This window comes from Aquarana catesbeiana, linkage group LG01 (genome assembly GCF_042186555.1).
Source record: "Aquarana catesbeiana isolate 2022-GZ linkage group LG01, ASM4218655v1, whole genome shotgun sequence".
NCBI lineage: Eukaryota > Metazoa > Chordata > Amphibia > Anura > Ranidae > Aquarana > Aquarana catesbeiana.
Window position 1 is genome coordinate 115,824,382 of NC_133324.1, and position 24,633 is coordinate 115,849,014.

A 24,633-nucleotide genomic window follows, 5' to 3' on the forward strand; every position below is an offset into this window, starting at 1 on the left:
GCATGGCCCAAACAATGTCCCTCACCAACATGTACGCCCATTGGTGTTCTGTCCCCAGCTCCAGCATCTTAACTGTGGGAACCTGGCTGTGACAGCTTGCATCTTCACAGCCAGGTGCCACTGCGCATGCGTGAGCAACACTGTGCGATTGTCCCGCAGTCTTCTGGGACCTGGTGATGTGTCTCAGAAGCCTGCGGTGGTGGGGGAGGAGAACTTCCACTCAGATTGCCAAAAAAACAAAACAAAGGGTCAGGAGTTTATAATCCTCCCTTGTTCTATCTAAAAAATGTTTTTAAAGTTTTGGGTATAGTTCTACTTTACATTGTCTCCCCTCTCACTCTCCCAGAGCACCTGCTCTACGTTTCGTCTCCAAAATCTACCAAGCTGCTATATTCTAGCGGCTAGCCTAAGACATGTTAAAGATGGATGGTAAAGGTTTGGTTTTTAAATATTCCTTTGTACCTGCAGCATGGCTGGAGAGAAAAAAATAAGAACCCAGCAACTAACACAACAGTGTGTTGTTGCTCGGGATCTTTCAAGTCTTGCACATCCCTACCACTTTTACTTACTAAACCAAGTCCATGATGTAGAAAATACATTCCCGTAGAGAGCATCTTTTAAATCAAAAAACTGCCTACAAATGGAGGAGTTAGATCCGATTTATGTATGCAAACTTTATGACAGAGAAAGCCAATACAGCTGAACAGTAAACTCACAAAGGATTAAAAAAAAACATCAGTAAATCATATCATTAGTATTCAGGAAAAAAAGGATAACATGTTATTTGTGCAGTGACAAGTGTTTAAAACACTAACAGTATCCAAAATTGGTCAGACATTCCATAATCATTAGAAGAAAATAATATGTATAAAAAGCCTCTTTAGTCTTTGAACAGTTTTTGATGTTACTAGCCCGTGTTACGCTCAGTCTTTCTTTGTTCTCTTTGCTTTTGCAATGTTTTCCTGTCGCTTTTGCTTCTTCTTCTGATCCCGTTCCTTGGCCTCAATCATTTTAGCCAGTTTCCAGGAGAGTACTGCACTTGCAATGAAGAGCGGGGTGAGGGCCAGGATCACCGTTGTAAGAAAGCCATATGGGTCCTTGGCAGCCCATTCGACTATGTACTCAGCCCAGGCCTTTATATCAATCATGTCTTCAGCAGAATGTCACTGGGGAGACAGAGCAGAGACCTCAGAACTGTGGCATCACAAGGCATGCTTCAATCACCACGCATTTTATATTTTTAACTCGGGGCACTAGAAAACAAATGTAGCTTTGTACGGTTTCACCCAGACAATAAAGTGAATATTGTGCTTTTTGGTATGCACTTGAAGTGTACATGAACCCAAGAATAAAATGTAATATACTGCAGCTTACCAGTACTTAGATGTGATGGCTGCATTTGTTTTGCTTTTTTTTTTTTTTTTCCCCCCCCCTTTATTTTCACCTGATGATCCTGCCAGTAACATTTGTTCCAAAGGGTGGCAATACCCGTACACTTCCTGTTCTAGGGTGACAACACTCACTCATGGTACTGTATCTGTGGATTCACAGCGTAGTGACCTTGGAAAGTGTGTTAGGACTACAGAACACCACCTCATCCCCAAAACACAGGAGAGATGTGTTCTGTAGTTCAGGCAGAGATTTCAGGAAGGGCTTAAAATATTAATACCTCAGGGCAACATTTCAGCACACTACAGGAAGTTAGGAAGCTCACTGGATTTCTGGCAGGATCAAGGGGCACTTATATTTAAACAGACAAAGACGGTGCAGCTAGGAGACAATTGTTTACAAACACATTTTGTCACACAAATCTTTTTGTTTTTCTGTGCTGATAATTTGATACCTTACAAACTTTATGTTTCTACTTTAAAGTATTTTTTGTGAGGTGCGGTGTTTATGCTAGATTTAGGTAATGGGTTACTAAGAGAAATAATTATATACAGTAGTTTGGTAAATATCAGCTAAAGCAGAATAATACTTTGCTTTTAGGCCAGCAGGTGGGGCTATAAGCACAATTTCAAGATTTAAATGCCTCTCAGTTTGTTTCTTTGTTGAAAGAAATCTGTGGTGTACACTGATCAGTGACTCATCAGTAGAATTCAAAGATCCAGCTAGACAAACTGTAACTCAAAGCATTTTGTTCTGTTGTGCTGTCCCTCTAACTTATAAATGTATAAATGTATGAACAAGTGGCAGTCTCAGCCTGGACCCCCTCCAGGCCAGGCTCCCAACTCCTTTCACACTGCCCACTAGAGCTTTCCCATGCAACTCCCAGGACCTTCAGCTCTTATCTATCATTGTCTGGAGCCCATGGGCTGGCTCCTTCCTGGCCAGCGCACTCAACAGCAGGCACAGGACTACACTTCCTTGCAGCCGGAGTGGCTCACATACACACCATGGGTTTTGGAGACACATTTCACAGGCATGGTCCACCACTGTCAGGGAGCCAGCTCAGAGCACTGAAAAGTAGCTGATGCTAGAGTGAGTGCATGTAGACAGGAGAAAAAAAGGTTTGACATCAGTAAAACTGAAAAGCAAAAAAATAATTAATTGTATACGATACACCAGCTTTTTTTCTTCACATGTCTTCAGGGGTGCCTTGAAAAAACAGCTAAAAAATTGCCAAAAAATAAAATGGTATTCAAGCCTGCCTTTTAGTTACACAAAGCCACAGATTTTCAGTGTGCACAATTACAACCTTCTAGCCGTCGGCATCCCAACAACCAATGATGTTATCGGTTGATAAGCATGACATCAGACCCCTGCACAGCATCCTTGTTTGCCCCTTCCCTGCCCATCTCTGTCAGCACTGGGATCACATTTGTAGAGGGAGAAGAGAACATTGGAATACTAGTCAGTACCAATGTGCAAAGGTGTATTTGCTTTTGAAGAATAAATCACCTCTAATTTTGGGTGTCCTATGTGTGTGGATGTTTCTTTAAAGTCTTAGTTTAGTTTTTTAAATTTTATAACGGGGTGTTTTCAGACTGTGCAGAATTTTAAAGGGTGTCTTGACTGAAAAAAAAGGTTGATAAAACACTGTAATACACCAGGGTTAAGCAACCTCGGCACTCGACTGTGGTAAAACTAGAAATCCCATCATGTCTCTGCACCTCATTCCTGTGGCTGTCAGGAGTCTTGTGGAACTAAAAGTCCCACGAAGCATTACAAGAGTTGGAGTGCCTAGGTTGCCTACCTCTATAGTTCACAATGCTTTTGCAAACTAAATGTCATCCAGTTAGGGTTCGGATCTACTTTAAAAAGGGAGTTGTAAAGGCAAAAGGTTTTTTTTTATCTTAATGCATTCTATGCATTAAGATAAAAAAAACCTTTTGTGTGTATAACAGCACCCCCAGCACCTCCTAATAATTACCCTGAGCCCCATCTCTATCCAGCAATGTCCATGCTTCCCTCGGCTGTCCGGGACTCTCCTCCTGTCTGGCTGGGACACAGCCGCGGCACCACTGGCTCCCGCGGCTGTCAAGCAAAGACAGTTAGCCAATCAGGGGAGAGAGGGGGCTGGGCTGGGTTTGGGCTTCGTGTGTGAATTGATACACAGAGCTGACTCGGCTTGGGTGCCCCCATAGCAAGCTGGTGGTCTACGGGGCACTCGTCAGAAGGGAGGGGCCAGGAGCGCAGAAGAGGGACCCGAGAAGAGGATTGAGGCTGCTCTGTGCATATCCACTGCAACAGGCAGGTAAGTATAACATGTTTGTAAAGTCTTAAAATAACAATCACTTTAACCACTTCAATACAGGGCACTTAGACACTTTCCTGCCCAGACCAATTTTCAGCTTTCAGCGCTGTCGCAGTTTGAATGACAATTGCGCGGTGATGCTACACTGTACCCAAACTAAATTTTTATCATTTTGTTCCCACAAATAGAGCCTTCTTTTGGTGGTATTTGATCACCTCTGCGGTTTTAATTTTTTGCTAAACAAATAAAAAAAGACCGAAAATTTAGAAAAAAAATTAAAGTTTTGCTTTTGTTGCTGTTAAAAAAAATTTGTAAAGAAGTAAGTTTTCTCTTTCACTGATGGGCACTCACAGGCACTGACAGGCACTGATACGGCGGCACCAATGAGTGGGCACTGGTAGGCGGCATTGATGGGTGGCACTGATATGCAGCATTGATGGGCACTGATAGGGTGGCACTTATATGATGCACTGATGGGCATCCCTGGTGGCACTGGCAGTGGTAGGCATTGGAGTGGGCACAGATTGGCAGCTGCCTGGGCACATAGTGGCATTTCCCTGGGGGTCTAGGTGCATACCTGGTGGTCCAGTGTGGATGGCTTCCCTGGTGGTCCTGGGCGGCTTCTGAGGGGGGGCTGTGCTGATAATCAGCACAGACCCCCCCCCGTCAGGAGAGCAGCCGATCTGCTCTCCTCTACTCGCGTCTACTCGAGTGAGGAAAAGCCGATCACCGGCTCTTTCTATTTACATCTTGATCAGCCGTGATTGGACACGGCTGATCACGTGGTAAAGAGTCTCCGTCAGAGACTCTGTACCTAGATCGGTGTTGCAGGGTGTCAGACTGACACCCCGCAACAACGATCGCCGCGATGCGCGCCCCCGGCGGCTTGATATTCCTGATTACATCATATGATGTCCGGTCAGGAATATCAAACCACATTTGGTAATAGGGCGGGCAGCACGTGGTTAAATGTATTTTTTTTTTTTTTTTGTATGTAAAACATTCTTTCCAGGGAACAAGTACACAGCACTAGAACAGACATTATTTGTCCAGAAAATTTGGCACTGAAACTAACCGAAAAGCAAAAAGGCCATTTTTCAGAAATACAGCAGTAATGAATTGGTTCTACAGATGTAGCCTTTGAAGGCCAAAACTATTCAAACTGACTGGGATGCCTTTGGAATCACACTATTTGTTCTATGAGCAGCACTTTAAATTACTGTAAGGAAACAAAAGTAAAGAGAATAAAAAATGTAGTGAACTCAGGGTCATAGGCCTAGTTTGTATAAAGCATGTAACAATAGTAGCCTACTCTATCCTAGGTTAACAGACCTTGCCGTACAATACGGCTAAGTAACACTACAGTGATGAGGAACAAGGGTCTACCTCAAGTGATGCGCTGTTCCAAGCATTAACTTAATTTACCTCCTATTCTTATTGCCTGCAGGAAAGCAATCAGGCTCTCGCTTTGCCTGCACAGTTACCATAGAAATGGCACAGTATGATACAGAAGGCATGCAGGTCTTAGCTGGACAAAATGAAGAATATAAAAAGGAAGACAGTAATAGCAGCAGGGCTCACACAATGGTGCGATGGTGACACACCTGAATACAGAGACACAATGGAGAAACAAAGGAAGAGAGTATAATAAAGTGCACAGTCAGAGAAAAGGAAAAGAAAATACGCTTTGGATATATATCTGCATGAGCTTTTCACTGTTCTGTAATCGCAGATCACTCATCGTTCCTTATAATACTTTGCACAATACATATAAAGAAGACACCTACAGATGCAAGATATGACCAGCGCACTATTGTACTATGAACATCCACTAGTTAATCTACCTGTAATCCACCCCAGTTCAGTGTGCACATTTTACACACCCCAAGCTAACCCATTTCAATGAAAGAATCCATCATCCAGAATGTATTTTGCCCAATGACTGCCTTGCGCTGAAATAAGATGATCTAAGCACAGGGGGTGTCTGCAAAGATCAGGGGTAGTCCATAGACCCACAATGCATGGTCACTTAATGTCTATGTGTACCTAATCCCAACAACAAAAATAATATATATTGCAGCTCACCAGTCCTTAGATGTGGTGGCTGCATTATCATAATAGAGGATTTATATAGCGGCAACAGTTTGTGCAGCGATTTACATGAGGGCAGACAGTACAGTTACAATTCAATACAGGAGGAATCAGAGGGCCCTGATCGTTACAGCTTACAATCTGATACAAAAAGATAAAACTGGGGGGGGGGGGGGGGGGATGAGCTGACGGAGAAAATTATGTAAATGTAATGTAATTAATGTTTAATGTACATGGGATGTTTTTACAACCTCTCCTGAATGATTTAACTTGACAGATAAAAACCCACGTTTAGCCACGTTTGCAAATATAGCCAAAAAAAACGGAAAAACGCAACTAAACGCCGCTACCACGTTTAGCGGCGTTTGGCGTCGGAAACTTCGGCGTCTGAACTCATTTTTTTGCCTTCAAAGAAAAGCCTCTAAATGAACCTGTGTACATGTACACATAAGATAACATTGGATGAGTTCAGGAGCAGCTGAAAAAAAAGCAGCCAACTGCCTCTGAACGTCCGTTTACCAGCAGCAGTGTACATGAGGCCTAAAAAGTACAGCTGTTCGGTGGAGGCAGGACAGGCTTCTCTGAAGAGAAGGGTTTTCAGGGATCATCTAAAAGTGGACAGATTGGGGAAGGGAGTTCCATAGGATGGGAGAGGCTCTGAAAAAGTCCTGGGAGGTGAGCATTGGAGGAGGTGGCAAGGGAGCTACCGAGCAGGTCTTGGGAGGAAAGAAGAGAGGGATTAGGTTGGTATTGTAGGTTAGTATTGTAGTTGGGGGGGGGGGGGCGGAGTTGTGGATGGCTTTGTAAGTTGTTGTTAGTATTTTGAATTTAATTTGTTGGGTGAGCGGAAGCCAGTGGAGAGATTGGCAGAGAGGGGTAGCAGACCTTGAGCGGTTGGTATAGTGGATGAGTCTGGCAGCAGCATTTATAATGAAATGAAGGGGGGATAGCGTATGTAAGGGTAAGCCAATGAGGGAGTTGCAGTAGTGGAAATGAGAGAACCAAGGAGTGAATTAGAAACTTTGCAGTGTTAGAAGAGACATATTTTGGAGATGTTTCGAAGAGTAAGGTGGCAGACTTTGGACAGTGATTGGATGTGGCACTGAAAGGAGAATTCAGAGTCCAGGATTACACCTAGAACCTTGGTATGCAGGGACAGGTTGTTAGTTTAGCCATTGATTTTGATGGAGAAGTCAGGGGAAGGGGCACATGGGAAAGGAAATATTATGAGCTCGGTTTTATATAGATTCAGTTTAAGCAAGTGGTGTACATTTTCCTGATTACCAAAGATAAGCTTTAGGTGAATCCGTGGCTTTTCCCTGCATGCATGGACAGAGCAGATTCACTTTAAGGCTCCATTCACACTAGCGCGTTTTTTGATGCATTTTGCAGAAATGCACGGGAATTTTTTAACATGGGTTCCTATGGAACATGTTCACATCAATGCCTTTTTGTTTCTCTGCATTTTTGGAAAGGGTCAGGGACTTTTTTTCATGCAAAATGCAGCGTTTTGCATGTAATAGAATTCAATGGACAAGCATCAAAAACGCAAGTGCACCGTTTTTGCAGCGTTTTTGCCGTTTTTTTTTTTTTTTTTTAAGACTGTAAAAAAAAACGCAAAACGCGGCAAAAACGCTGCTCAAAAACGTGGCAAGCATGAAAAAAAAACCTCCAAAAACGCTCAAAAGCAACATGCATAGGTGTGAATCGAGCCTAAGACTTTAGGAGCAGTAGCAAATAAACTGTCATTGTAATGCTGTCCAAAAAAAAAAAAAAAAAAATAGGAAAAAAGAAACCCGATACTAATGACTTGCCTCCATAATAATAACGAGGATAATAAATTAGGCATTACCCTATCTACACAGTCCATCACAAACACAGACTGGATTTATATTAGTGTAAGCAGAAGCTTTTTCCAACACAAACACTATTCTGCCTTCCTATGAAACTATGTGATCCCACGCAGTGTGCGGTAATTACAGCAAAACAAGGGATTTAATAAGCAAACATCCCCTCCTTCACTACTGGAAAATGACTCAAACAATGCCCAATACCAATGAAAAAAAAAAAAAAAAAAAGAAGAAGGGATCCCCAACTGGTAGTCAGACAGGATGTGGGACAATAATGTCCCAACCCACCCTGCACAAAAATTCCTCAAATAGTGTTCAGAAAACACATACAAAATAATTGCCAGCACGTCAGATTCCAGTATAAAGATTTTACTGGCGTTTTGTAATAATCCCAAACCAATGTAATGTTACAAAGACACAGAGATCTCCTTTATAATGGTGAAATACAGAATGATTGGCTACTAAAAATGTGTTCTCTCTGAAGAGCCTTCCAGTCCTGATGGGAAGTGAGGCGATATCTCCCCCAGGGGAACATTTACTAAACAGAATCATATACAGCTGTGCATAGTTATCAATCAGCTTCTAACTCAGGGATAAGCAATTAGCGGACCTCCAGCTGTTGCAAAACTACAAGTCCCATCATGCCTCTGCCTCTGGGTGTCATGCTTGTGGCTGTCAGAGTCTTGCTATGCCTCATGGGACTTGTAGTTCTGCAACAGCTGGAGGTCCGCTAATTGCATATCCCTGATCTAACTTCAGCTTGTTCAATTAGGCTTTGACAATAAAACGTGGAAGCGGATTGGACACTATGCACAGCCGCACCAGATTCTGTGTGCACCAGTTTTAGTAAATCTCCTCAGTCTCTCACTCTTCGTGGTTATATTTTAATTGTGTTTTAACTGTACAGCAAGTTCCGTTCCGGGAGCTTGTTCATATGTCCAGCAAAGATCAGTGCTTGCAGACAAAATGCTGGAAGTGCTGATCAGTGTGTTCTGGCCGAGGGACCCCCCTGTCAGAACACAAAAGCACAGCTGGGGAGATCGCTGCACCAACATTACTTGTGTTGGTACAGCGATCTGTCAGTTTTTTCATTCAGCCAGCGTGGTTGAATGAAAAACTGTGCAAACATGTTTGCATCTTTGAAAGTTCACAACTCGAAGGTTCGCATGTAGGGAACTTACTGTAGAATAAAGATTGTGAATGTGTTATTCATACACGTCCATGATGTCTTGGTGGCACATTAGAAATCCCATTTTTTTTCTCTCCTCAAGCCCCTTTGCGCTGGGGGATCAATTTGTTCTCTAGAAATACGGATGGTGCCTGAAGATGATATCAGTACCTACAGGGGGTTCCATCACGATTATATTCTGAGTCTCTCACCCTTCCCTACTCTATTCAAAATAAATCATTATCATCAAAAGGTACAGCAGGTTTTCATACCCACTTTAAAATACAGCGGGTATAGAAAATAATCAACCCCCCCCCCCCTTTTAACCAGTTGAAGACCAGGCATTTTCTGGCACTTTATTTACATGTGGAAATCAATTTTTTTTTTTTGCTAGAAAATTAGTTAGAACCCCCAAACATTATGTATTTTTCTAAAACAGAGGCCTTAGAGAATAAAATTTAAAATTGATGGGTTTTTCAAATTATGGCACACGGTATTTGCGCAGCATTTTTTTGGAATTTTTTTTTTTTTTAAATACAGTTTTTACATTTTTTAAGCAAAAAATACAATACATAACCCAATTTCTTTGTATAATATAAAAGATGTCACACCGAGTAAATAGATACCAAACATGTCATGCTTTAAAATTTTGCACGCCTGCACAATTGCAACAAACGTAAATTACTATCCATAGGCGACGCTTTAAAAGCCTTTACAGGTTACCACTTTAGATGTACAGAGGAGGTCTGGTGCTAGAATTACTGCCCATGATTGGATGTTCGCCGTGATACCTCACATGTGTGGGATGATCGTGGTTTGCGTGCGTTCAGGACAGACGCACACATTCACCTTTGCATTTTTTTTTTTAATTATTAAAATTTATATTTATTTTTATTTATTTATTTTTTTTATTCACTTTTTTTGTGGTCACATCACACATGTTTACAATGTAAACATCCCTTATGACAGCAATAGGCCAGTGACAGGTATTCTTATGGAGGGATCTGAGGTCTAAAAGACCCCAAATCCCTCCTTTGTTCTTCAAAGCATTTAAAACCCCAAGATCGGCGTTTTTTTACTTTATACTTTCAATCGTCTATAAACTGACGCCTTTAAGACTTCAGTAATCCGGAAGTGATGTCATGACATCACTTTCAAGTTACTACAGCCTAGACCCAATCAAAGCAGATTTTGTCCTTCTTTGGGTCTCCACCCAGCCGGCGGATGTACTGGCTGGTCGCTCGGGTCTCCTGATGGGACGGGAGAGCCAGGGCAAGTGGCCCAAGGTTGTGGGAGGAGGGTCCCCTCCTGCTGCTTGTAGGAATCGAGCAGCTACTTAGGCATCACTGCGGTACAACCACTTGAAGTCAACAGACATACAGGTACATGATTTGGCGGCAAGTGGTTAAAATAATCACACTTTGTTGCTTTGCAGCCTGAAATGAAGACAGGCACCATTTTTGTTTTACCCAGCTGTATTAATAACATCCAAGTGAAAGATAACACCAATACGTCAGAAAAGAATACGCACTGTTGGAAAAACGGGTTTAAAAAAAATGGGTTTAAAGCGGGGGTCCACCTATCGTTTTTTTTTTTTTTGGAGTTCATTCACAAACTTTTCTTCTCATGATTATCTACTCACATGTTCTGTGTAATAAGTCCGCCTGTGTCCGATTTCGTTGTAAAGAATAACTTATAAAATTCACTGAAGGCGGTTTCCATCTTCATTGTGGGCATTTGAAGCCCACAAGCATGTATTTCCTGGATGCGGTGAATGCTGTGCTCCCAGCATTCACAGAGATGTTGTGACGATGCTGTTGCACAATGCATGCTGGGAAGCCTGAAACTAGCTCCCAGGGGACTGTGGGAGGTCTGGGAGAGGCTATAAACACACCTACTCCCATGGGAGGAAAACCAGGAAGTGCCAAGAAGATTAGAAAAAAAAAAAAAAGGTAATTACAGCGATCTAAATTTTTTTACACAGCATGTCAGCATCTAGGCAAGGAAGAGAATGCATAGAGATAATGTTCAAAATTTGGGTGGAACCCCACTTTAAGTCTGGGCTCTGACTAGGCCATGCAAGGACATTCACCTCTTTCTCCTTCAAGCACTCTGTGGTCATTTTTGCTGTGTGCTTTGGGTCATTGTCATGTTGGAAGGTAAACCTTCTTCTCATTGGCAATTTTCTGGCAGAGGGCCATAGACTTTCCTCAAGAATTTGATGGTATTTTGCCCCATTCATTTTTCTTCTATCCTGACAAGTGCTCCAGTCCCTGCTGCAGAGAAACACCCCCATAACATGATATTACCACCTCCACGCTTTTCTGTAGGAATGGTGTTATTTGGATGGTGAGCTGTATTGGATTCCTTACAGATCATTTGGTGATGAGGCCAAATAATTCAATTTTAGTCTCATCTGACCATGACACCTTTTTCCATGCGGCCTCAGAATCTTCAAAGTGTGTTTGGGCAAAGATAAGTCGAGACTGCATGTGGCCTTTCTTGAGAGGCTTTTTTCTTGCAACCCTCCCATACAAGTCACATTTGTGGAGAATTTGTGATATTGTTGTCACATGTACACAATGACCACTCTTTGTTATTAATTCCTGCAACTGCTACAGCGTTACTGTAGACCTCTTGGTAGCCTCTCTGAACAGTCTTCTCCTGGCTCTTTCATCCAGTTTGGAGCGAAGGGTACGTGTTGTACCAAATCCCTTCCATCTCTTATTAACAGATTTCACTGTGCTTCTAGGCATTGATAAAGCCTTTGAAATTATTTTGTATCCATCTCCTGACTTGTGCCTGTCCACAACTTTATCCCAGAGATCTTTTGACAGTGGCTTGCCACCCATAGGTTGATTGGTTTGCTTCATTTACACTACCAGGGACTGAAATGCTCCAGGAAAGCTTTTTTCATGCTGAGCTAATCAAATTGACCACAGCCGATCACAGTTGAAAAGCAAATGGCATTATGTGCCATTGAGAAGGTGATTAGCTACAAGTCATTTTTAGGAGGGGATGATCCTTTTTCCAACTCTGGTTCTGTTTTGGATTATTTTTTCCCCTGATATGTTGGCGTTATATCTTTTAATATATATTTATTATAAGTTGCACTGAGTAAATACAGCTGGATAAAACAAACACCGTGTCTGTCTTCTTTTATGGCTGCAAAGCAACAAGATGTGATGGGGGGGGGGGTCTTTTATATACACACTTTATAGCTTAAATGCCTTCTGCAGATGTTTGAATGGTAAACAAAATGTCCATTAATAAATCTTTTTCAAGGGGTACTTTTGTGGTCTCAGGGCAGGTTCACACCAGATGTAGTCCAGTGTGTTTTTAGTGTTTTCTATGTATCAGTGTTAATTTCGTCAAAGAAAATATTTTCGTCGACAAAATGAACACTGTTTTAGTTGACAAACAATATAGATGGCTAAAATACAACTAAAACTAAAATGGCATTTAGTCAAAAGCCTGACTAAAATTAAATCAAGATTTCATGTCAAAATGAAAACTGGTTATATATCTCCACGGCTAAAACTGTGCCTATAGTGCATATTTAAACCGCATTACTAGAGATGCATCAAAATTTCAGCCAAAAATGGCATTGTTATCGGCTGAATGGTGATTAGAGAAAAAAGGTGCTGATAATGATGGCACTGAAAACACACGCGATTTTGGCGCAAATTCAAGGTGAGTTTTGCCATGATTTTACTGTTCTTATGGTGCGTTTTTCACAGGTCATGTGATTCAAAACGTAACGGGGTGCATTACTGATGCGATTTGAATTGAGAGAGAGAGAGAGAGAGACTCTACTTAATGCCATAAATAAAAACATAAATATCAGATTTTTACTCAAGGAGTATATAATGAGTTTCTAAATTCTAGAGAAATGCTTAAATAATGCATTATAACTTAACTAAACCCATTATATTTTAGTTGACTAAAATGTACCAGAGATTTTAGTTGACTAAAATACGACAAACAATTCAGATGACTAAAATGAAATTGAAATCATCAAAATTAACACGGGTTCCAATGGCTGTAGTTCGGTGCGGTGCGTTCCAGGAAACAAAAGTAGAACATGCTGCACTTTTTCAGTATGGAACGCATCAAAAATGCACTGGAAAGCATTGAAATGGATAAAAAAAAAAAAAAAAAAAAAAAAAAAAAAAAAAACACACTGGAACACAAATGTCCTGAATTGAAATAAAGAAAAAAAAAAAAAAAAAAACACACACACACAACACCACACACATAAAAAACGCACATGCAGAAACGTAGAAATTATGGTGTGAACCGGCCCTATGAAACCTTTTTCTATAGTTCCTTCCCTGCTACAAGCCATAAAATAACCTTGTGTGGAAGACAAACAAAATGAAAAACTAAAGCTGCTGAGAGTCATATAGACCATGGTGACAATATCTTTAATGCCAACAGCCCCTCATCTTTGGCTGGCCCCCAAAATTGTCTGGCTTGGAGTATGGGGAGAATAGACACACAGCCCTCCCCAATACTAGAATGTAGTCCTAAACAAGCCATCACCAAATTATCAGCAGAAGGGAAAGGGGGGGGGAATACTATATCTGAAGGTCCGACATGCAGAGCACATGCCCTGGCGACGTAACTGGCTGCATTCAGGGTGAATATCTCCTAAACGGTGCAGGAGACATTCAGTTTAACCTACAGGTAAGCCTTATTATAGGCTTACCTGTAAGTAAAAATGACCAAGCGGGGTTTAATACCTCTTTAAAAAGGCAAAATATATTGGTTTAGCAGCAATTTTAAAGAATTGACTGATTTTTTTTCTACCATTTATATAAAATCTGTAATAAAAAGCAGCATCTAATACAGGGTGCATTGTGGGATGTTAACATGCATAAATAGGTTTTTGCTTTCAAATAGTCTCTAGTTGTAGGTTTGTATGAAGAAATAATCATATACAAACACACACATACCTACAAAGACACACACAGACTGCATTCACATCTAAACGTTTCAAAGTTGTGCGTTTTTACCGCGGTTTTGTTCAGGTCACCAATCTAATGCCTGTAATCTGCCCCAAAGAAGCTCATGTTCTTTTTTGAGCTTAGGGCATTTTTCCAGGCGTTTTGCTTCAAGTGACAAAACGCTCAGATGTGAACAGGTGCCATTGAAATGAATGGGATTTTGCTTGTTAGGTGTTTTCCAGGAGTTTTATGAGCTGAAAATGCTCATGTGTGAATGCAGCCTCAAGATTACTGAAAGTGAATAAAAGCCATGTTGTGCCTATAAGGACAATTCTTTTGATTGTTTTAGGACTGTGGGGTGCCCCAACAAAGTACGTTTTTCACATAAATAGATGAGGTTTTTCAGCAGCTGGGTCCGGCTTATAAAAATTTAGTTTAGATGTAGTGCTTGGGGCCCCATTTGCACTGGTGAGGTCACATTTAGCGCATGCACACCATATTCTTTAATGCAGCTCAGTTATTTAAATGGGTTGCCAACACACCACAATAGTTCTAAAACTGCACCCGTGACATATTTTGTACTGCGGAACACGGCAACAAATGGTAGTGTGTTACTGTGTGTTGTGGACCGCTGCAACACATGTGCTTTGGATTGTCAATTAAAATGGATAGCAACACAATGCACATTACTGCAGCACAATGGTGTGAGTGGGCCCTTAAGAGTTTAAGTTCTTGATGCACTTCAGTACTCCCCCCCCCCCCCCCCCCCCCCCCCCAGTAATCCAAATGACACTTTTGCAAAAATTAAATCGATTGTCTTTTTACAATGCACTTTCCCAACTGGTAATTTTATATATCCACTTGCTCACGTGGTAAGTGAATCTAGTGATAAGTGGGTCTAAAGGGAGTGGTTTCATAATTATCAATCAGCTGCTGCACCTACAGGGCACTAATGAGGAAAGCTGCAGGGTCTGCATCCCTTTAGCCATGATTTCCCATTGGGAGTATCTCCCCAAAAATGAAATTTTTGTTGCAGGGGATGCCCGATATCTGACTTGTATCTTAGTGCAGAAATTATGTTTCTGCATTCTGTGAAATCACAGTTTACTGCATTATAGTAAAATGTTACTAGTGAGATTATATATATATATATTTAATTTATTTAGTTTTAAATAATTTCTCCCCCCCCAAAAAAATGAAAAAAAGTTTATGCACTCACAGCTTTAATCCCGATATCCTACAAAAACTAATACATTTTGTTTGGTTTTGAAGAACTGGGCCAACAAAGATAAACCTCATCTGCCAAAGAAAGCCTCGCATTGCTTACTTTATAAGAAAAGAGATTGGACTGCTCTTTATCCTTCTCCGTACAATGTGAAACTCAAGTCATTTCTGTCATGAAAAAAAAAAAAAAAAAAAAGCCATAATTTTCTAGTTACATGCAGACTCCTAAATTCTTTAATCCCATAATCCCTTTTTATAAATTCACAAAAGACAGCCCTTTCAATTAATTTGTGTCGTCGTTAATATTAACATCACCCACACCTGTATTATGGATTATCCCCACTAACGCATTCCTCTAATAAACTTGATGGACTAGATTAAAAGAATTGTAAGCGTCTCTTTGAAGTTACCTGGCTATCATTTGATCCAAGCTGAAACATAGTTTCTTTTTCTAAATAATTTTTAGACTAATCACTATCTACATTTATTATTTTGACAAAAGTTCCCTCAGTATTGAATTTTAGTTTTAAAGTAAAAAAGCAGTCTTTTTTTTTTTTACAGTGCTACATACATATATGTAAATAATCTAATATGTGTTAATTATTGAAGAAAACCAGAGACTGTTTTTAGGTATGCTTGACATAAACTTTCTCATTACAAACGTCCTCCTTAGGACCCATCCACAGTATGCACTGCATTGTTAATGTTAACGTTATTGTGCATCAAGATACACACCATGAACCGCTTGCTTACCTGCCGCAGTACATTTACCGGGGCAGGTTGGCTCATACAATCCCAATCCGGTACCTGTACATCGCAGTTTTCTGCCCGGAAGACTGTGCTGTCATTAACTGCACTACAAGCTAATGTTTTATAGCAGAATATTTTTTTCAAAATTTTAAGGTTTTTTGTTTACACCCAGTGGTGATCAAATACTACCAAAAGAAAGCTCTACATGTGTGAAAAAAATGGATATAAAATTTTGTTTGGATACAGTGTTGTATGACACACAATTGCCTGTTAAAGTAGCTTGGTGTTAAACAGCAAAACATGGCCTGGCCATGAAGAGGGGTCAAATCTTTCAGAGCTCCAGTGGTTAAAGAAGAACTCTTACGAGAACCCGATGACTGTTCTTTTACTCTTATGACTAAACAATCAGTGCTTTCAGGGCTGTGTGATGGAGCTGCCGGCTGCTAGTGAACATACAGGGCACCGGCAGCTTATTCATTCATAATAATAAAACCTCACTCATCATTGCATTTGCTGTGCGATCTGCAGCTGCTTGTAAACATACACAGCCCAACAGAGAATTCACAGCGGGGGGGGGGGCGGGGGCAAACTGTCCAACCATACTGCTTAGCAACTCAGTACGGATTTGAATGGGACCAAGTTCCACATGCACTTGGTCCTGTGGGGTGGATTAAGCACTTAAGGACCAGAAGATTTTCCTCCTTAATGACCAGGCAATTTTATGCGATTCATCACTGCGCTGTTTTAACTGATAATTGCGCGGTCATGCGATGCTGTACCCAAATAAAATTGATGTCCTTTTTTTTCCTATAAATAGAGCTTTCTTTTGGTGGTATTTGATCACCTCTGCGGTTTTTATTTTGTGCGCTATAAACAGAAAAAGACCGTCAATTTTGAAAAAAAAAAAAAAAAACACAATATTTTTACATTTTGCTATAATCAATATCCAAAAAAAAAAAAAAAAAAAGTAAAAAAACAATTTTCGGACAGTTATGTTTAGTTTCATTTAGGACAATTGTTTTACAAATTTTTGGTAAAAAAAAAAAAAATATATATATATATATATATATATATATATATATATATATATATATATATATATATATATATATAAATTTGCATATATATTGATTGGTTTGTGCAAAAGTTATTGCGTCTACAAAATACTGGATAGACTTATGGCATTTTTTTTTTTTTTTACTAGTAATGGCGGTGATCTGCGATTTTTAGCAGGACTGCAACATTGCAGACACTTTTTTGGGACCGGTGACATTTATACAGCGATCAATGCTATAAAAATGCACAGATTACTGTATAAATGACACTGGCAGGGAAGGGGTTACCAGTAGGGGGCGATCAAAGGGTTAAGTGTTCCCTAGGGAGGTACTTTCTAACTGTGGGGGGGGGGGGACTGGTAGAGTAGAGAGAGATCGCTGTTCCTAATCACTAGGAACAGACAATCTCACTCTACTCCCCTGACAGAACTGGATCTGTTTGTTTACACTGGCAGATCCCCATTCAGCCTCTCTGTGGACCCGCTAATTGGCTCCCCTGCTAGCGAACAGCCCACAGATCGCCGTGTACACGCCCGATGTACAATGACGGCGATTCATGCAGTAGAGCCAACCTTACATTTTAAGTAGTTAAATAAGAAGTGTAATATTTTTATGAATGCTCCCAGTGACTCCTTTTCGGCTTGTTAACCACTTGACCTCCGGAATGACCAGGCCATTTTTTGCAAAACGGCACTGCGTTAACTTTAACTGACAATTGCGTGGTCATGCGGCACTGTGCACAGATAAAATTAATCAAATTTCTTCATCAATTTAGGCCACTATGTATTCTCCTACATGTTTTTGGTGAAAAAAAAATCCCAATAAGCGTATATTAGTTTGTACAAAAGTTATAGCGTCTACAAACTATGGGATATTTTGATGGAATTTTTATTTATTAGTTTTTTTTACTAGTAATGGCGGCGATCAGTAACTTGTAGCGGGACCTCGACATTGCGGTGGCCAAATCGGACACTAAAAGACACCAATACAATGACCTGTGCTAAAAAATATGCACTGTCACTGTAGTAATGATATTTGCAGGGAAGGGGTTAACATCAGGGGAGATCATAGGGTTAAATGTGTTCCTAGGGAGTGCTTGGTTACTGTGGGAAGGTGCTTTAACTGTGGAAAGACAGAGATCCGTCCGTGTTCCTGCTTAGCAGAAACACAGGAACTCTGTCTTCCCTACTAACAGAATGGCGATCTGCCTCTGTTGGGAACGATCGGTGGGTCTGCTGGACTCGCTGATTGGCTCCCACTGTGTCCAATCACAGCGGGAGCAAGCCGTGTGCGCTGCAGAACTGGAAGTGCAGAATCACTGACCTGTACCTGATTCTGCACAGAGGAGCCGCCGCCTCGCAGTAATTGTACGCGGGATTAAATATACACTTGAAAGTGTTTGGTTATATCTGTTTAATGAGCGGGGAAAAAAAAAAAAAAAAAAAAACGGGGGACCCTGACCCGCCCAGAAATCTTACGTGTCAACAACTCCCATCCTGTATTCTATATTCTGCACTGTTACCAGCTATCTCTAAGTTAACAATGTTGCTCCTCCGTAGATACAGAACAGGAAATGCGGTCACCCTACAATTGAGCTGCACGATTAATTGTCAAGAATCGTTTTTGCGATCTTCACTAAAGTGTTTCCTGATTCTTTCTATGCAAAAAATTCTCTCTGCTCTTCTGAAGCCACAGCTGTCAAAAGATAGGAAGGAAAAAACGGGGCAGTCTGGTCTGTCAAGAATGATAACATTCTTTATCAGTTGAACTTAAGTATAAACATTGTAACAATTTGTCAATGGAATAGACTTTGAGTGGTTAAACTTTTTTCACTTACACACAAACACTAAACCTTTTTCTGACATTTGTTGGTTTCAAGTTAAAATCATTTTTTTTGCTAGAAAATTACTTAGAACCCCCAAACATATAATTTTTTTTTTTTAGTAGATATCCTAGAGCAGTGGTCATCAACCCTGTCCTCAGGGCCTACTAACAGGCCAGGTTTTATGTATTAACTTGGGGAGATGCAGACTAGAATACTGCAATCACTGAGCAGCAAATGATATCACCTGTGATGTATTTCAGTTATCTTGCAAACCTGGCCTGTTAGTAGGCCCTGAGGACAGGGTTGATGACCACTGCCCTAGAGAATAAAATGGTGGTTGTTGCAATATTTTATGTCACACTGTATTTGCGCAGGGGGGGGGGGGGGGGGGGTTAGGCTATTTGGTGAGTGCATTCATAATAAGAGCACTGATAAGATCACCAACACCATTATCACTCAATTAAGAAAATAAGAAAAAGTATTATATTCTGCAAAGCACCGTACACTTTTTAAAGAGCACAAGTCACTTTGCCAATTTTATTTTTATTTTTCACTGCATTTAATGCAAATAATATTGTATTTATTTTGTTAGTATTGTATTTTTTTTGTATTAAATCTTCCTTTAAATTGCCATATCGATCATCAAAATGGTATATTACTAATACTAGTTTATGTAATTAGCATTTGTCACATAAATCAGCAGGGGGTCAAACCCCCTCACATCTAATAATTGTGGAACGGATAGCAAGAGTAAGAGCACATAGAGGGTGTACACACCACCAGCACACATCATCATTACCCCTGCAGGGATTCAATCTTTTGAGTGTTGCACTCTGCAGAGGGTGTAACACACAAGCACCAATCACTTTAGTTATATGCAAAGGTTGTCATATAGATTTACATATTTCCCCATACTGGCCTTTTGGATTCTTTAGCACATTATTCATGTTTTTATATATATATATATATATATATATATATATATATATATATATATATATATATATATATATATATATATATATATATTATATATATAAAAAATTTATTTCTCCCAGAGGGATAGTGCTACACCTACATCCTTCCCAACAAAGTGACGTTCCACTGCGCTGTGCATTCCAAACACTTCATGATCTGATGGGTAGCGGTAATCTGTCAGAACACCCATGCGGACATCTTACTACACCCAGCTACAGCTTGAATTGCAGAGTCATTTTGGCAATAAAGTGAGTGTATATAAATAAATAAATATTGTATATCTGGACATCTGTGATGCTGTTTTGATGTTACATTTTGAAAGAAGCAGGACGCCAGCAGTAGGAAGGTGGAAGAGGCCATGTTGGCACACCCCGCACTGCTCAGTGCTAAACCTTGAGGCTGGGTTTACACTATTGCGAATTGGATGCGTTTCTCCGCATAGCAGGAGATTGTGACTGGCTCTCTATGGAGCCGGTTCACACATCTCCGGTGCAAATTGCACAGGAGCCCTGTGCATCTTTTGGTCTGTTTCAGGTCTGAACTCAGCCAAAAATTTGGGCTACAAATCAGACCTGAACCTGTGAATAGAGATGCACCAGACACCTGCTGTGAGCCGCTACATGCTCTAGTGTCATCCCAGCCCTTAGGCTTTCAAAATTAAACATCCTAACAGCATCACAGATGTCAATATACCATATTTGATTATATACACTCACTTTATTATATTTATTTATATACGCTCACTAAAATTACTCTACAATTCAAAATGTAGTTGGGTGTAGTAAGATGTCCACATGGGTGTTCTATCAGATTACCGCTACCCGTCAGATCATGAAGTGTTTGGAACGCATAGTGAATGCGCAGCAAGTAATTATTGGTCGGAACATCACTTTTGTTACACGATCTGACAGGTAGCGGTAATCTGAAAGAACTCCAGCCACATCGTCGGATCGTTTCTCGGATGAACCAGCGGAAATGGTAAGCCTGAGAAACAGCGCTGAGCGGCGGACGTCCCCTCCCGCTGCTTAAAAAAAAACGTTCAAACGGCTCCTGAGCCGCTCAGAGCGGTTTCATGAGAAAGCCCGCCGCAAAAAAACAGTACTGGGGTTATGGCTGATATTTTCAGCCATAATACTGGTAGACCGCAATGTACAGTGCCTTGAAAAAGTATTCATACCCCTTGAAATTTTACACATTTTGTCACGTTACAACCAAAAACGTAAATTTATTTTATGTGATAGACCAACACAAAGTGGCACATAATTGTGAAGTGGAAGGAAAATGATAAAAGGGTTTCAAATTTTTTTTACAAATAAATACTGTATTTATCGGCGTATAACACGCACATTCATTTTAAGAGGGAAGTTTCAGGAAAAAAAAACTTAAATTTTAAATAAGGAGTAAAGTAAAATAAGGGTCAGTGCCCATCTGCAGCCTCACCATTGCCATCAATGCAGCCTGATCAATGCCCATCTGCAGCCTCACAAGTGCCATCAATGCAGCCTCATCAGTCCACATCAGTGCAGCCTCACCATTGCCATCAATGCAGCCTGATCGATGCCCTTCTGCAGCCCAGAGGGGACAGGGAGGGGGGCGGGACGAGCACCGACAGATTACATACAGTGAGAATCTCCTATGATAGACAGAACAGTGGTCCAATGGCGGCCCAGGAGAAAGGAGTTCCTATTACAGAGGCTGCCAAGTAAACAGGAGATTCTCACTGTATGTAATCTGACGGTGCTTGTCCTGCCCCCCCCCCCCCCCCCCCGTCCCCTCCGAGGCAGCTAAAACTGAAGTATTGGCGTATAACACGCACGCACTATTTGCACCCAATTTTCATGGTGAAAAAGTGAGTGTTATACGCCAATAAATACAGTATGTGAAAAGTGTGACGTGCATTTGTATTCAGCCCCCTTTACTCTGATAGCCCTAAGGTCCCATTCACACCTCAGCATTTTGTAGCTTGAAGCGCCAAAACACTGAAGGAGGGAAAAAAAAAAAAAAAAATCAATATTCTCTATGGAAATGGTTAACTCCATGTTGCCCGAAGCTCAAAAAAAAAAAAAAAAAAGTTCTGGAGCTTTTTTGGTAGCTCAATTTGGGCAGATTTGGGCATTTTTCTGCTTTTTACATTGGTGACCTCTTGACCTGTACAAAATAGCGGTAAAAATTGTGCGACTTTTTGCCTGAAAATGAAAGGCTCAGGTGTGAATGTAGCCTAACTAAAATCTAGCGGAACCAATTGCCTTTAGAAGTCACATAATTAGTAGAGTCTACCTGTGTGTAATTTAATCTCAGTATAAATACAGCTGTTCTGTGAAGCCCTCAGAGGTTTGTTAGAGAACCTTAGTGAACAAACAGAATGAAGGCCAAGGAACACACCAGACAGGTCAGGTATAGAGTTGTGGAGAAGTTTAAAGCAGGGCTAGGTTATAAAAAAAAAAATATTCCAAGCTTTGGACATTTCACGGAGCACTGTTCAATCCATTATGTTGTAGGGATTCTTTTCTTCAGCAGGGACAGGGAAGCTGGTCAGATTTGATGGGAAGATGGATGGAGCCAAATACAGGGCAATCTTAGAGGAAAACCTGCCCGGTACACACGACCGGAATAAACTCCGAAGGTTTCTCCGATGGAATTCCGCTCAAGCTGTCTTGCATACACACGGTCACACCAAAGTCCGACTGTCCAGAACGCGGTGATGTACAACGGGACTAGAAAAAGGAAGTTCAATAGCCAGTAGCTTCTGTCTGGTATTTGCTTCAGAGCAAGCGTCGTTTTTGGTCCGTCGGAACAGCATACAGACGGACGATTGTTTTTCCCGATAGGAATTGGTTCTGTCGGAAATATTTAGAACATGTTCTATTTCTAGATCCGTCATAATTTTCAAAAAAAAAAAAAAAATCCGATGAGGCCTACACACGATCGGAATAGACAATGAAAAGCTTCCGTCGGACTTTTTCTGTCGGACATTCCGCTCGTGTGTACGCGGCTTTAGAGTCTGCAAAAGACTTGAGACCGGGGCGGAGGTTCACCTTCCAGCAGGACAATGACCCTAAACATACAGCCAGAGCTACAATGGAATGGTTTAGATCAAAGCATATTCATGTGTTAGAATGGCCCAGTCAAAGTCCAGACCTAAATCCAATTGAGAATCTGTGGCAAGACTTGAAAATTGCTGTTCACAGACGCTCTCCATCCAATCTGACAGAGCTTGAGCTATGTTGCAAAGAAGAATGGGCAAAAATTTTACTCTCTAGATGTACAAAACTGGTAGAGACATCCCCAAAAAGACTTGCAGCTGTAATTGCAGTGAAAGGTGGTTCTACAAAGTATTGACTCAGGGGGGCTGAATACAAATGTACACCACACTTTTCACATATTTATTGGTAACAAAATTGGAAAAAACATTTATCATTCTCCTTCCACTTCACAATTATGTACCACTTTGTGTTGGTCTATCACATAAAAACCCAATAAAATACATTTACATTTTTGGTTGTAACATGACAACATGTGGAAAATTTCAAGGGGTATGAATACTTTTTCAAGGCACTGTAATTAATATATATATATATATATATATATATATATATAGCGGTTGGCAAATGGTTAACCTGGAGGGGGCATTTTTTTTTTAACAACAGAATTTATTCTGGTTTTAAAATCTGCTGTCACGTGGACACTCGGGGTGTGAGGTAGGGCGGCCGTGTCATCCCCTTAAATCTGAACACATATGAATTACACAAGGTCTGAGACTAACTTAATGCAGATAAGGCACCAAGTGAGTTTAATTACCACCTTGATCAGCCCCAGAACCTGTATAATGAATAGGTGTTCAGTTTTAAAGGGATGAGGTGGGAACCCTAGGTGTGAGAAGAAGTCTTTACAATGCCAGGTAAAGCTCCTGTTAGTTGTCACCTCTTCCTGTTCTGGTGACAACACTAGATGTCGTATTCCCGGGCCCATTATGCAATCCTAGGACACCTCACATCCTGGGTCTCTACATCCCAACTGACATGACTTTCCAAAATACCCAACAAGCCAAACCCTTGGAGCTCCATATGTTTCAGGTGTCCCCATATTAAATGTCTATGGGGCCACAACTGAACCATCCTGCCCCGAGGATAACACTTCATTCCTAACAAAACATGATGTGTGAATAATGAGGGAAGAGAGAGAGCAAAGCTCCCTGAAGGGGACACACACCTGACAGAGGCTCTAACCCCTTACCACTCCATCCTAATCTACAAGCAAGGGAAGAGTTAAAAAGAGTTTAATCTTCCCCGGTCTTAGTGTAGGGTGCCCGGCCCTCCTCCTCTATAGGAAGCATGTGTCCGGGAGGCCGCGCTCCCCCCACATACACATACATACCCGCTCATGTAGCAGGCTCAGTCCGGTCCCGGCAGGAAGCAGAGCTCGCGCTGTCTCTCTCTTCCTGCCAGGCTCACTCATACACGGCACTTCCTGGAGCTGACATGTGTCAGCCGCCGCCATTGGACGCCTCCTGCCGCCGAATGAGATCTGCCCTCTCATTGGTCAGGACGAGACACACCGCGCCTGCCCGGTTCGTTGAGAGATCAGCCTGGTGACGTCGGCGGCTCGCAGTCCTCACCCTGAGTGTAGAAGGAGGGGGGGGGGGGGGAGATGGGTGCTGAACGTATCTGATAGGAGGAGGATGGGCAATGAGCTGTGTATAGGGAATATTTGTCTGCCGATATGGTATTGCTTGGGTGGGACGTTGCACAGGGATTGGGTGATGTGACTGGGGGGGTGTCTGGAATTTGGGAGGTTTGAGGTGAATGTTGCTTACAAATCCTAAGCCTCGTACACACGATCGGATTTTCCGATGGGAAATGTGTGGTGACAGGCTGTTGGCGGAAAGTCCGACCGTTTGTACACGCCATCGGACAATTGTCGGATTTTCCACAGACAAATGGATGGCAGGGTTTTAAATTTTCCATGGACAAATGTGTGTTGTCGGATTTTCCGATCGTGTGTACACAAGTCCGTCGGACAAAAGTACAAACACGCATGCTCGGAAGC

General features: G+C 41.3%; 1 protein-coding gene across 2 annotated transcripts; it reads right to left on the reverse strand.

Moving 5' to 3' along the window:
• Positions 1-641: 641 nt before the first annotated feature.
• SMIM15 (small integral membrane protein 15) lies at positions 642-24,118 on the reverse strand. Of its 2 annotated transcripts, XM_073623206.1 has the most exons (3): positions 23,962-24,087; positions 15,083-15,147; positions 642-1,166 (listed from the first exon to the last, which is right to left on the reverse strand). In XM_073623206.1, exon 3 carries the CDS (start codon positions 1,146-1,148, stop codon positions 924-926), a length of 225 nt encoding a protein of 74 aa, XP_073479307.1. In that variant the 5' UTR covers positions 1,149-1,166; positions 15,083-15,147; positions 23,962-24,087; the 3' UTR covers positions 642-923. The 2 variants fall into 2 exon arrangements, with proteins under 2 accessions (XP_073479307.1, XP_073479299.1); XM_073623198.1 differs by lacking the exon at positions 15,083-15,147 and having other exon boundaries at positions 23,962-24,118.
• Positions 24,119-24,633: the final 515 nt, after the last annotated feature.

Excerpts from the sequence above, each read along its gene's own strand:
- SMIM15 (XM_073623198.1), bottom strand. The coding sequence starts at position 1,148 with ATGATTGATATAAAGGCCTGGGCTGAGTACATAGTCGAATGGGCTGCC.